The sequence below is a fragment of the Alternaria novae-zelandiae genome, assembly GCF_023758075.1.
Source record: "Alternaria novae-zelandiae strain BMP 2774 chromosome Unknown scaffold_9, whole genome shotgun sequence".
Taxonomy (NCBI): domain Eukaryota; kingdom Fungi; phylum Ascomycota; class Dothideomycetes; order Pleosporales; family Pleosporaceae; genus Alternaria; species Alternaria novae-zelandiae.
In genome coordinates this window covers 286307-299673 of record NW_026056969.1, presented here as the reverse complement: position 1 = coordinate 299673, position 13367 = coordinate 286307, and the positions used below count along the sequence as shown (strand labels likewise).

Below are 13367 nucleotides of genomic sequence, written 5' to 3'. Positions count from 1 at the left end.
GGATGGTGAGACTGTGAAAGTGGACTGTGAGTAAGACGGATATAGGGAAGCAGATGCACAGGGTGAGCCGGCCGTGGAAGAGGGGGACATGTTGTACCATGCCCTTTTACACTTTCAAGGTTGCTTCTGGGCGGCCGTTTGGCACTGGAACGCGGGCGGCGGGGCTTTCCAGGGTCACGATTTTGCCTGCCTTGCGACCGCACATCTTGCCGTGCATGGTGCCATAACTCCATAACTCCGGCGCGCCACTCGCTCTGCGCCGCAAAAATTGAAACGCCTTTTGCATCCGAAGACTCGCCAAATGGCAAGCGAAGTCTGCAACTGCGCAGAGAGAAGTGGGCAGCTCACGTGCGCGTGGGTGTGTCGGCATTTCCCCGACCCCACAGGTACCAACTCTGTTTTGTGATTAGGCATGAGCCGTGGGATCCATATGCTGAACAATCCGTGTGCTTGGCTGTGAAGAGGAAGGGATTGCTTGTCTTGGTACTGAGTAGCCCTGGCCGTGACAGAAGGCGCTAAGGATGGCTAGAGATGGCCTGATTACTCGATGCGAAACCGTGGGAGCGACGTCGGAGGGCTGCGGCTAGCATAGTAGGAAGGAGCTAGATCTGTTCCCTTTGAAGCTGGCCTGGATTGCTAGATATTAGTAGAGGGTTGAACAAGACGTTGTGTAGTTAGTCCTCGACACCCCAATTGAAGCCATGCCGCGATGCTCTCATCCCAGCCTAGTCGGGCTGAATGGAACACCTCAATGGTCAGATGAGCTCCCTCACCTTGACAGACTTTTCACCACAGTCATCGAATTTGGGAAGAGAGAGTGCCAACTCATCGCCTCGGTGACCTCACCTCACTATTCTGCGGTGCTTCTGGCAGGCGCGGGCCAGCAGGTCGGAAGCGGCAACTGCGACTCGCTCTATCGATAACAACAGAGGCGCTAGGCAGGTCACGTAATTAGCTCCCTCTGGCATGCAGGTGGATATCGACGTCCAGTATTCGCCAGCGCCAGGACAGTATTACCATCTCTTTCTATTACCCATCGCACGGCCAGAGCAGCTCTCTCGTTTGCTCTGTTTGCTGAGACCCGCCACACTCGCCGCCGCTCCCGGTCCCCGTGTGTTTGCACCTACCGCACTCGCTTGAGCACACGCCTAATGGCGCGTCCTTGATGGCCTCCAGAGGACCTCGTGAAAGGTAAATACCTTCCCACCCGACCCTTGGCTGCTGCAGCACTCTGCACCCCGCGGTTCAACACCACACGCTGCTGCGGTCCTCAACCAAGTCTCACTCTGCTCTGCCCCCACAGAAGTGCTGCACCCACCGGGGCCACAGTCTGCGCGCATCTCGATTTCACAAGCCTGTAGTCAGAATCTCATGTCGTCCAGAGTCACTCGCTCGCAAAGGCGTCAATCCGCCAACACCAACGACACCTCGCCCCCCGCTGCTCCCCCGACCGCAACGCAACCGCCGCCCGCCCCAGCGTCCCGCAAGCGGAAGACGTCAGCGCGCGACCCCAGCCCCGACCCAGCAGACAACCCAGAGTCTACTCCCAAACGCCGCGCTACCAAGACCAAGAAGGCCAAAGGCAAAGCCGCCATGTCTTCGTCTGGGTCTGTGCCAATTGCCCCAGCCGGCGAGCAAGCGCTGACCGAAGACAGCCCACCATCAGATCCTATCGACGAGAAGTCGACGCCACAGCCCTCGAAGCGATCCAAGAGCGGCCGCAAGACCAAGCCCTCAAACGCCGCGCCCGACGCCGATAGCCCCTCCACGTCCCGCCGAAGCTCGCGCAAATCGAACAAGGCCGAGGACGACACGACCATGGACGATGCTCCTGCAAACAAGCCCGAAGAGGAAACGCGCCAGTCTGGCGAAGACCATACCAGCGATGACGAGAACGGCGACGATCACGGAGAGCGATACGATGAAGAAGACGACGATGATGACGACGATCCCTTCACCAGCGGCTTCCTGGGACGCAACTCACACAGCCTGTCCGCGCTTAGGCAGCTCACAGGCATGATGGCAGGTACCACACAGCGCCTTCGAGGCATTCTGGATCAACTGCGATCGCCAGACATGTCTATACAGCTGATTGCGCTGCAAGAGCTGTCTGAAGTGCTCCTCATCTCTACAGAAGACAACCTCGCCGGTCACTTCTCCCCCGATGCCTACGTCAAGGAGTTAGTCAAGCTCATGCAGCCGAACGAGTTCACAATGGAAGAGAACCCGGAGCTTATGTTGCTCGCCTGCCGATGCTTGGCCAACCTGATGGAAGCCCTGCCTCAAGCCACCGCCAACGTCGTTTACGGTGGCGCTGTGCCCGTCCTCTGCTCCAAGTTGCTCGAGATCAACTTCATCGATCTGGCCGAACAATGTCTGAGCACGCTGGAAAAGATTTCAGTTGAGTTTCCGGGAGTTATTGTACGGGAAGGCGGTCTTACAGCGTGCTTGACTTTCCTCGATTTCTTCGCGACAAGCACACAGCGTGTAGCCGTCACAACCGCAGCCAACTGCTGTAGGAACATCCCAGAGGATTCCTTCCCGGTCGTGCGCGATGTCATGCCTATTCTTGAGAATATCCTGAACAACAACGATCAAAAGGTTGTAGAGCAGGGCTGCATCTGTGTCTCTAGGATCGTCCAGAGCTTCCGGCAACAGGAGAGCAAGCTGGAGGAGCTGGTCAGCCCAGGTCTTCTCAAAGCTATCCTGCGACTTCTGCTCCCTGGCAGCACCAATCTCATTGGTCCTAGCATCCACACTATGTTCCTGCAGGTTCTGGCGTACACCGCCAAGGCAAGCCCGCGTCTATCAGCTGAGCTGTTGAAGATGAACGTGGTCGATACTCTGTACCAGATCCTAACTGGTGTTTCACCTCCTAGTGGCACTGAGGACGTCGCAGCTAAAATTGACTCTGTCGTCATCATGCAAGCCTTGATTCACCGGCCCAAAGATCAGGTATTCGAGACGTTGAATGTTATCTGCGAACTGCTGCCCGATGTCCCGACCGAGGGCCTGATGTACCTTGACGATCTCTTCGATGCCGGCTACCCAGGCGACGACCTTCTTCCACTCTCTTCCACTAACAAGAAGACCACCAATGAGAAACGCGTCGAGCTGTTGGAAGATTGCAAGGCAGAGGTTAAGCGCTTCGCCGTGATCCTTCTGCCTACTCTGACAGACGCTTATTCAAGTACTGTCAACCTCAGCGTACGCCAGAAAGTGCTTACCGCTCATCTCAAGATGTTGTCAAATCTGGACACCGATATCCTAGAGGAAGCTCTGCGGCCGGTACCCTATGCTTCGCATCTAGCATCGATCTTTACGCAGCAGGACCACCCATCTTTGGTCACATACGCGTTGCAGGCTGCCGAGCTATTGCTTAAGCGGCTGGAGCCCATCTACCGGTACCAATTCTATCGCGAAGGTGTTATATCCGAGATCTCACAACTGGCGAATCGTCCCTGCAAATCGTTGGAAATCAAGCCCAAGGATCCCAAGTCAGCAGTAGAGATAGAGGCTGCAGCTGATTCAGGTGCTAGCACCGTCTCTACTGCCGAACAAGACGCTGAGCGGGAACCTGCCCAGTCGAGCGACGGTGTCGACGTGGAAATGCAGTCCGACGATGGTGAGGACGTGGATCCTGACGATGAACCAAATGAAAGCAGCCAGAACCGAGACGAGGATGACGAGTCAGACTCTTCGTCGTCCTCTGACCAGCGCGAGCCACTACCGATGCCTGATGTCGAAGACATCATCACGCTCCGTGCTAAAAAGTTCATCGACGTTCACGAGAAGGAATCTAATAATCCTATACGCGAAAAGGCGTCTGCGGTTCTGGAGGACTTGAAATCGCTTGCTGGTGAAATCAAGACGTGCGTTGCTGATGGTGCCACAAGGGACTGTATGAACTTGTTCACTAGACTGGCATCTTACTTTGAAGGCGATGCGTTAGAAAGCATCACAAGCTTCGAGCTCAAGACTTCGAAGATTGTGGAGGTGCTCTTGGAGCTGTTCTCGATGTCTACATCTGACAAGAAGGTCGACCCTAGGCCTATCTTCTTGGAAGCCTTCATGGGAGGTAGCGGCCAGAGCAAGATCAAGACCGCGAGCACTGCGTCTCCAGCTACGCCTTTCAGCGTATTGGTCCATAAGCTGCAAGATCTGCTGAGCAGGTCTGAACACTTCGACGTGATTACTGTTCATCAAAACATGTACGACAGCCGAGGAAGCGCAACTTCCATGCTGGCTAAGCAATTGAGGCTGAAGCTTGTCGCCGATGACGATTCAGGAATTCCTAAGACGTACCGCAATATCATGGTGTCTATTCACGCCATTGCTACATTCAAAGCCCTGGACGACTACCTTCGACCCCGCATCAGCCTGGCAGATAGGCCACGCCCGGCTAAGACTCGCGACCAATTCCCATCTCGGGATCAATTTGAGGCCATGTATGCTCAAGCTGTTTCGGAAGGACGCGCGCCGCCACCACCCCACACGCCTTCAGATTCGTCACACCGGGCTTCAAAGAAGTCTTCGCGATCCAAGGCAGCCCCGACCGACGCATCCCAGCCAGGACCGAGCTCCGCCACACGAGAGAAGTCTCGTCGATCGAGTAGGCGTCAACAGGCACAGCTTCCTCCACCCCCGCCACCACCTCCAGCCAAGCCTCACTCGAACAGCAGCCAAGATCAAGTCGAATGTGCTGACGAGGCGCAGCTCTCCGACCAAGATTCCATGGATGACGAGAGCGCCTTGAATGCCATCGTCGATGATCTTGAGGATGAGCTGGATGAGGATATGCCAGATCCATCGGCTGTCAGTGTCGAAGTCGCATCGACAGGGCAAGCCACGGCTCGTGAGGAGGACGGCACGCGGATTGCTACACCCGTACAAAACACACCGCTGGCAAAGCCACCTTCCGAAAACCGAACTCCAACGTCGCGTCTGTCTGCCTTATTACAGAGCTCGGCTGCCATGCGTCAGACTCTAGGTGGGGCGGGCGCTCTGTCATATGCTGGTGCTGTACAATCGACCCCTCAAGACTGGCATATCGAATTCAGCGTGAACGACCAGCCGCTCTCAAATGAGACAACAATCTACCGCGCTGTGCACTTTAGCCAGGCGCAACCAGCGGACGGATCGCATCGCTCGGTTTGGAACGGTATTCATACCATCAAGTTCAAGCGGGTGCAGGGCCCTCCACCAAGCGAGCCTAGCTCCTTGACACCACCGCCAGAGTCGCGTTCGGACGTTTCGGGTATGCCGGCCTCACTTGATCAACACCCTGTGACATCTGGTATTTTGCGATTACTCAGCATACTGCACGGGCTGAACTCGCACCTTGACGACATCCTACTGGCGAATAAGGAACAGGTCAAGCTGAATGCTGAGCCGCTTTCGCAATTCGTGAACACGAAGCTCACAGCCAAACTCAACCGTCAGTTAGAAGAGCCTCTCGTTGTAGCTAGCAACTGCCTTCCTAGTTGGAGCGAGGATCTGGCTCGGTTCTATCCATTCCTTTTCCCGTTCGAGACACGCCACCTCTTCCTACAGTCTACCTCGTTCGGCTACTCTAGGTCTATGACGCGATGGCAGAACTCGCAGCCCACAAGCGACTCACGGGACAGCCGTCATAGGGATGAGCGGCCGTTCCTAGGCAGACTTCAACGCCAGAAGGTTCGCATTTCTAGGTCCCGAATCTTGGAGTCCGCCATGAAAGTCATGCAACTGTATGGTCATTCGGCTAGTGTCCTGGAGGTCGAGTACTTTGAGGAAGTTGGAACTGGTTTGGGACCGACGTTGGAATTCTACTCCACCGTATCCCGCGAGTTCTCAAAGAAGAAGCTGAAGCTTTGGCGAGAGAATGAGTCCAGCGATCAGGACGAATATGCTTTCGGCAAGCGAGGACTCTACCCCGCTCCCATGAGCACCGAAGAAGCAAGCACTGAGAATGGAGAGAAGCGTCTCGAGCTGTTCAAGATTCTGGGCAAATTCGTCGCTCGCTCTATGCTGGACTCTCGCATTATCGACGTGTCCTTCAACCCAACCTTCTTCCGCATCAGTGACGGTTCCAGCGCAGCAGTGGCACCATCTCTTGGAGCAATCAAGGCTGTCGATGAAGACCTGGCCAAGTCATTGGTTCTGCTCAAGCAATTTGCCGATGCAAAGAAGAAGGTTGACAATGACAATCTGAGCGCAGCCGCAAAAGCGGCGGCCCTGAACGACATTGTCATCCAGGATTGCCGGGTGGAAGACCTAGCTCTCGACTTCACACTTCCTGGTTATGGTTCGATCGAGCTTATTCCGAACGGTGCGGATACGTCCGTTACGATTGAGAACGTCGACACGTATGTAGAGAAGGTCATCGACTTCACCCTTGGCTCTGGTGTCCAGCGTCAGGCAGATGCCTTCCGTGCCGGCTTCACAGAGGTCTTCCCATACTCTGCTCTTAAGGCATTTACCCCAGATGAGTTGGTCATGTTATTCGGTCGGACCGATGAGGATTGGTCGCTTGAGAGTAAGTTTAAAACATCCACCACTTCAGTACCGTTACTAACCACGTCACAGCTCTTATGGATTCCATCAAAGCAGACCACGGCTACAACCTCGACAGCAAGAGCGTACGCAACTTGCTTGCCACCATGAGCGAGTTCGATGCGCAGGAGCGTAGGGACTTCTTGCAGTTCATCACCGGCAGCCCCAAGCTACCAATTGGAGGTGAGTCTTATCGTCCACTGTACATCAAGCCCTGTTTACTAACACATCTCCAGGCTTCAAGGCTCTCACACCAATGTTCACGGTCGTTTGCAAACCCAGCGAGCCGCCCTACTCATCCGACGACTACCTCCCTTCCGTCATGACCTGTGTCAACTACCTCAAGATGCCCGACTACAGCACCGTCGACATTTTGCGGGAGAAGCTCAGCGTAGCCATCCGCGAAGGTCAAGGCGCCTTCCATCTTTCCTAGATTGTTCACCCAGGGGTGCAGTGATGATGATTGAGTGAGGGGAGGACTGGCAGGACAGAATATGGATACCCAGGGCTCTGTTTCCTTGTTGGGAGGCGTCACACGCGTTCTCTCACTCTCTATACGTGCTATAGATTCAACGCCTTTATTTAACGACACTATTTGTGTGGGCTTAGTGTGCATTGCAAAGGTTCGGCTTCTGGGAAGCGGCGTTCTGAGTAAGGGACTTAGTAGTTAGTTTGCGCAATCCGATATCTTTTAGAATCGCACGAGGATCTGTTGTTGTGCCTGTGATTCGTTTTAGTGCTGATGACAAAAGAATTCAACTGTCCCCTGATTGCTATGCGCTGACATCTCACTGAAGGCTGCAGAGTGTCTAGAGTATGAGAGCAGGCAATAGACCTAGATGTCAACTGCTCACCCTCTTGATCACTATCGACAAACTAAGACGATGAGTAAAGGTCGTGATCAAATCATTCGTTAGCTAACACAGTTCGCGTGAAATAAATTTTATTATCCGATAAATGATCGTGAGTCTCCAAGTCCCCATCCCGGTCGTGCCAACATCTGGATCGAAATTCAATCTCGTCTCTATCATTACACATCCATCCAAGGCTTGTCATACCGGCGAACCATCTACTTATTCATTCCTTCCTATACCACGGCTATCCTGCATGTGCCAGGTAGTCGTCCCGGTACTCTAGTCCTCCTCCTGAGAGTCAGCGAGAGCAGAGTCGGCGTTGCCAGACGAGGCGCCCTTGCCACCTGAGGCCTTTCCGTTGCCAGATGCAGATGCGGCGGAGGCGCCGTTGGAAGCGCCGTTGGCACCTGTGCCCTTGGTTCCAGATGTGCTAGTAGATCCAGACGCACCGGTAGAAGCACCGGTTGAGCTGGAAGAACCAGTGGCGCCAGTAGCACCAGTAAGAGCGCCAGAGGCACCGTTTCCAGTCGCGGCACCAGCTCCAGTAGCTGAACCGGCTGAGCCTGCGGCACCGGCACCAGTAGCACCGGTTCCTGTAAGGCCAGCTCCTGCGGCGCCACCAGCAGTGGGGCTGTTTCCACCGGCAAGAGGACCGTTTGCACCAGCAGCGGGAGCAGCGCCACCGGCAGTAGGGGGAGTGGGGGGAGTTGCGCCAACACCTGCGCCACCAGCGGTGGGGGGAGTAGGAGGAGTTGCTCCAGTGCCCGCGCCGCCGGCAGTGGGAGGAGTAGGGGGAGTAGCTCCATTGGCTGGGGGAGCAGGGGGAGCAGCAATGCCACCAGAAGTGAGAGGAGCGGGAGGAGTCGCTCCGTTAGGACCAGGGGCGGCACCACCGGCAGTGGGAGGAGTAGGGGGAGTAGCTCCAGCTGCTCCAGTACCCGCGCCACCAGCGGTAGGAGGAGTTGGGGGAGTGGCGGCTCCGGCACCTTGTTGACCACGGCCTGCGCCTAAGTTATGTCAGTGTCTATAATGGCAACTTTTGTACTTGATATCACTTACCGGCTCCCTGTTGACCGTTGGCAGCTCCGTTGCCTTGTCCCCTGCCAGCTCCGGTACCAGTTGCTCCAGTACCGGTAGCGCCGTTAGCAGTGGCTCCAGCACCAGCAGCTCCGTTACCAGCTCCTTTGCCAGCGCCAGCACCGGTCGCTCCGGTACCGGTAGCTCCAGTTCCAGTGGCCCCGTTGGCAGTGGCTCCAGTGCCAGCAGCTCCGTTAGCATTTGCTCCGGCACCGGCAGCTCCGTTCAAGTTGCCAGCTCCCTTGCCAGCCTTGCCAGTACCAGCGGCGGTAGCGCCTCCTGCCGCAGCAGTGCCGTTGTTTGCAGCGCCCTGGATTAAATCAGCTTCGGAAATGTAGTCCAAGACGAGAGAGTACTTACGGTAAGAGTACCAGCACCAGCAGCACCAGCAGCTCCGGCACCCTTCTGGCCCTTCGCAGCGCCGGCGGCAGCACTAGTCGCAGGTGCCTTGGGAGTAGTAGCAGCAGCACCGCCCGCCTTTCCGCCAGCAGCTCCACCACCGATACCGAGACCGCTAAGAAGGTCGCCGATACCACCAGCACCGCCAGCGGCACCCGCCGCACCCTTTGCGCCACCTGCGCCACCTGCACCGCCAGTCAAACCAGCGAGGAGCTGATCAAGTTGACGCTTGGCGAGACCAGGGAAAAGGGCAGCAAGACCTCCTGCACCTCCTGCGCCACCTGCACCACCTCCTAGAGCACCAAGTCCACCAAGGGCACCGAGACCGCCGGCTCCAGCTCCAGCTCCTGCGCCACCAGCTCCAGCACCGGTGAGAGCGCCGAGACCTCCAGCACCACCAGCCAGAGCACTCAGGCCACCAGCACCTCCAGCACCACCTCCTAGAGCACCGAGTCCACCGAGGGCACCAAGGCCTCCTGCTCCAGCCCCAGCACCTGCCGCTCCGCCGCCAAGGCCACCGAGGAGCGCGTCAAGTGTACGCTTGTTCTTAACCTTCTCGGAAGAAAGCTTACGGACTGTAGCGACGTAGTGTGCAGGCATCCTCTGGCCACCAGTAGTGTCAACCCATCGCTTAGCCATAGCAGTGTGATCGCAAGGTTCCTGAGCCGGAGCCGCAACAGCGGTCGCCGCCAAGGAGGCGATGAGGATGGAGGAGTCGAACTTCATATTGGCGGATAGAAAGGATGTGGAGGAGGATTAAAAATCAGCTGCCCGGCAGTGATGTAAGTAGAGAATGTACAGGTAAGATAAAAGCCGACTAGCAGCGATATATACAAAGAAGAATGATTGAATAGAAGTAGAGAAGAAGACTGAGTAAGCTGGATGAGTATCGAACTGATGAATAGTAATACTGCATGGAAAGACCTTCTCTATATATCATGCCCTCCATGGGGAACGGCCCGATGGGGTGGAGCATGTCCCGTATCAAACGGTGCATGCGTTCTAGCCTTTTGTTCGAACGTTTTGTCGATCGTCATGGTAGATACGCTGTAGCATAGCGTGCGCGAAGACGCACATGCCTTTAGGCTGTTGTGCTGTCGCGCGGGCATGTGTCGTTTGGTACTTCAACGGGCAGAGGCGAAACACTGGTCGTGCAGCTGGTTCCGCATGCTATACGCAAAACATAATTGCTTGTTCGGTGGACGACTCGTAGCTTAAGCACGAAGTGTACCTTGGCGTCGCGTGGAATCGCTGGGGAAGCGCTTGACCTTGTAAATTCCTAATTCAAATCATATCGCGATGACTTCCTCGCGCTGTCAGTGAGCCGTGATAGACGTGACAGCATATGATATCCCGATTTCTGTTCTTGGTCAATCGTCGACGCGTCCTCTGAGTGATGGTGTCGCTGGTTCCGTCGCAGCACCCGTGAAACGACAGCTTGGCGCGTTAAGTGTCGGCTAAGTACGCGTGTTTTGGTTTCGAAACTAAGGCAGATCGTGGGTGCAGCCTTACGACTGGAACAGTGGATGTACGAGAGCGCATTTGACAGGTCCCGGAGGTTTCGTGAGCGACCTGGATTGAGGGTGAGTGATTAAGACGGGGGCAATGGATGGTGGGTGGAGTCCAAAGAAGCTTAAAACCTTAGCGCGCCGCTAGCCTTGGCTTTGAAAGACGGAAAGAGCGAACACTCAGGATGTCTTGAATCCGTGTTTGATGATATCCAATCGCATCTCTTCTCTGTCATACGTTCCACAATGGCACTGTCGCTGAACATGCTCCAAAATCCCGTGCGCCATACATCCCTGATATACACCAAGATCTTGCCTAAACATCGAAGCTCACTATCTCCTCCTTGCCAGTCCTGTGACATACAGCTCTCCAGGCTCTGCTTCTACTTTCCATCCTTCGTTGACCAACGTCTTCAAGACTGCAGGTCCTAGCTTTCCCCTTCCGCCCTCGCTGTGTCGGCCCAAACCTGTGATGATCCTGTATGCCTCGCCACCACCTCTGCGACCAGCACCGCTCCACTCGGGTATTCTGCGCTCGCCCAGACCGTTCCACCAAGCTTGTGTTCGTTGTTTGGCGATTCTCGTTGCGTCGGCCACAGTAACGCCATGGAGATCGAGGTATGTTGGACCAGATTGTGTGGAAACGAATGCGTCGGCTTCGGCTGCGTTCATCGCTCTCAGATTGGCGTTGAGGTCGCGGCCTTCTTGTGCATAGTACGCGGCTGCTTGCCTCATGAGTGGTGTCGACTTGCCCTTGCGGTAGGCACCTGATGCTTTCCCGAATGCGTCGTTTCGTGCAGCAGCTGTGGACATCGCGTCGCGTGGTCGAACAGAAGGAGTCAAAGTGGGGAGTCTCGTAGCTTCGGAAGGGTCAGATAGATCGACAGGAGCATATCGTAAGTCGAGCTTGATACCACCCTTTCCACCTGTCTCGCTAGCAGGTTGTTGGGTGAGGGATTTCGCTAGCTCCTGGGCTTTTATCGTCGAAGGAGCAGTAAGTCGCACTATGGCAAGGGCGTGCTCCAGATCCATAGATGGAAAGCCCTCGTTTAGTGCGATCGCATCCTGTACCAGTGCAGCATCTGGTTCACCCTCTTTCTTGTGCGCTGCGATATCCTTCTTTACAATGGCCAGCACAGTCGCCGAAACGGACGTTCCATTCGCGTGGTAAAGCGACGATACCGTCTTCGCTGGAAGGCCTGTACGCGAGGTTATAAAGTCTACATCTCGACTCGTGTTTTGCCAGCGATTGGTTGGCGCATCCGATTCGACGAGATAGCTATTACCCGCCTCCAAGGAAAGTCTCTGCTTCTTCTTGCTCTTAGCCTTCTTGCCTTTTTGCGGTACGAGATGGTCTTCTGAGAATGCATCAATACCCTTCGCGACTGGACCTTCTTCAGTAGGGCTTTTCCTACTGTCATCGAAGAAGACTTGGTTCAACAGTTCATCCGTCGCTTTATCATAGTCGTATCCACACTTCTTCAGTGTGTACGTGACTTGCGCAAGCCGCAGACCTGGGAAGGTTTCGGCAAGCAACAACTCTTTTGTGGACACGTCCGACTGCTCGATATCCTTGTAGTACCCATCCTCCAGGGACCCTTCTGAGCCCCCCGACCGTCCGTTGACACTGAGTGTAGAGAACTCGTTCGATAGCGTCGAGTGGTCCGTCGCTACCGTTTGCGTCGTCCACGAGTCGGCATTGGAGTCGACATCGGTGCTGTGTTTATCTGGGCTGCCTTGAACTGCGCCTCCGCTGCTACCAGAAGGGTCGAAATCGAGAGCTTCGGCGTCGGCCGTCAACTTCAGGGGTTCGAGTAGTTGCCTAGTAAGATCGATCGCATTCGGCTCTCCTGCGAAATCCGAGTAAATCGTGTAAAGAAGAGTGGGGTCTATCGTGGGGCAGTATTCCTGCTGCAGGTCGCATTGCCGTTAGCGACGTCGTGCGATTGTCTACTCTTGCGCCGTTGCATACCTCGAGAAGACGGAGGTCCTCATCCATTTTGATTCTTGTAGTATTGACGTCTTCGGATGTGTCTATGCGGCGAGTGCATACTCAGACTGTATGTCGAGACTGTTGTAGTGTGTCGCACGACTATATCCCCTTGAAGATGTGCGCGTTTGATATGCCACGACGTGTTGTGGTAGGATGCTTGTACGATAGGCGGGGGCACAGGCAGAAGTGCGTGGGGTGTTGTGGCAGAGTCGGCGCGTAGTCGCGAAAACCATGGGTCGAGGGGAGACACAGCCGAGCTTGGCGACCAAAATATACCTAGCTACCTCACCGTTGTTGCAGCACAGCGCATCTCGTTCGGCAGAAGAGATTCAGAGTTTGCGACGTTCGATTCCCAAGCTCACTGAATTCTTCGCGCTGGTCAGATGTCACACGTCATCTCGTCTTGGATCGAACTGCGCGTCATCAACCGACTTAATCGACGCTAATGCAAGCGCCGCGAGGCTCAAGCGCGGGAGCCCTACCAAGCTTTCGACGACCTCACGATCCGATAGATACTCACCAAGCTGGACATTGTCTTTCGTTCTCGCTGAGGGTTTCCGAAGGGTGGTGCAAGTGCCATCAGGAGGAGGCGGTTTCCGGCTTGAACAACGTGATACATGCTATCTAGGTACACAAGAACCAGGTCTGGCTCTACAGCAGGACACCTTCAGGACTATCGTCGAATGTAAGGCCTCATTTGATCAGTTCTCTTCCCGCATTTCCTCAACATCAAGCCCCGTCTTTCTCGATAGAGAGGTGCCGTACCTGCCGGTCTCGGAGAATTTGACTTGGCAGCACCGAGAGATCAGCCTCGCGTACCTGTTTTGGCCCCCAACAGCGCTGCGCCGCCATCACGTCCATGGCGGTGCACGAGATTTGTGCCCAGGCGTGCATGAGTTTCAGGCGACCTGTCGCATCCTTGCTATGAGTTTAAGTATACCTCAGGCCTCCCAGGCGCCGTGACGTTTTCCGAGTTTGATTCCCTCGCGTCTCTCATACTCG

At 55.4% G+C, this 13367-nt stretch overlaps 3 protein-coding genes across 3 annotated transcripts; 1 reads left to right on the top strand and 2 right to left on the bottom strand.

Annotated features, from left to right (window-relative positions):
• Positions 1-1371: 1371 nt before the first annotated feature.
• J4E88_004984 (uncharacterized protein) lies at positions 1372-6967 on the top strand (the record flags this gene model as incomplete). Its single annotated transcript, XM_049398626.1, has 3 exons — positions 1372-6517; positions 6568-6717; positions 6771-6967. The coding sequence occupies 3 exons, from the start codon at positions 1372-1374 to the stop codon at positions 6965-6967; spliced, it is 5493 nt and encodes a 1830-aa protein (XP_049255306.1).
• A 700-nt stretch (positions 6968-7667) lies between these two features.
• On the bottom strand, positions 7668-9590 carry J4E88_004983 (uncharacterized protein; the record flags this gene model as incomplete). Its single annotated transcript, XM_049398625.1, has 3 exons — positions 7668-8389; positions 8448-8775; positions 8826-9590. The coding sequence occupies 3 exons, from the start codon at positions 9588-9590 to the stop codon at positions 7668-7670; spliced, it is 1815 nt and encodes a 604-aa protein (XP_049255305.1).
• A 1115-nt stretch (positions 9591-10705) lies between these two features.
• Positions 10706-12371, bottom strand: J4E88_004982 (uncharacterized protein; the record flags this gene model as incomplete). The annotated part of the gene is made up of 2 exons (XM_049398624.1): positions 10706-12283; positions 12345-12371. The coding sequence occupies 2 exons, from the start codon at positions 12369-12371 to the stop codon at positions 10706-10708; spliced, it is 1605 nt and encodes a 534-aa protein (XP_049255304.1).
• Positions 12372-13367: the final 996 nt, after the last annotated feature.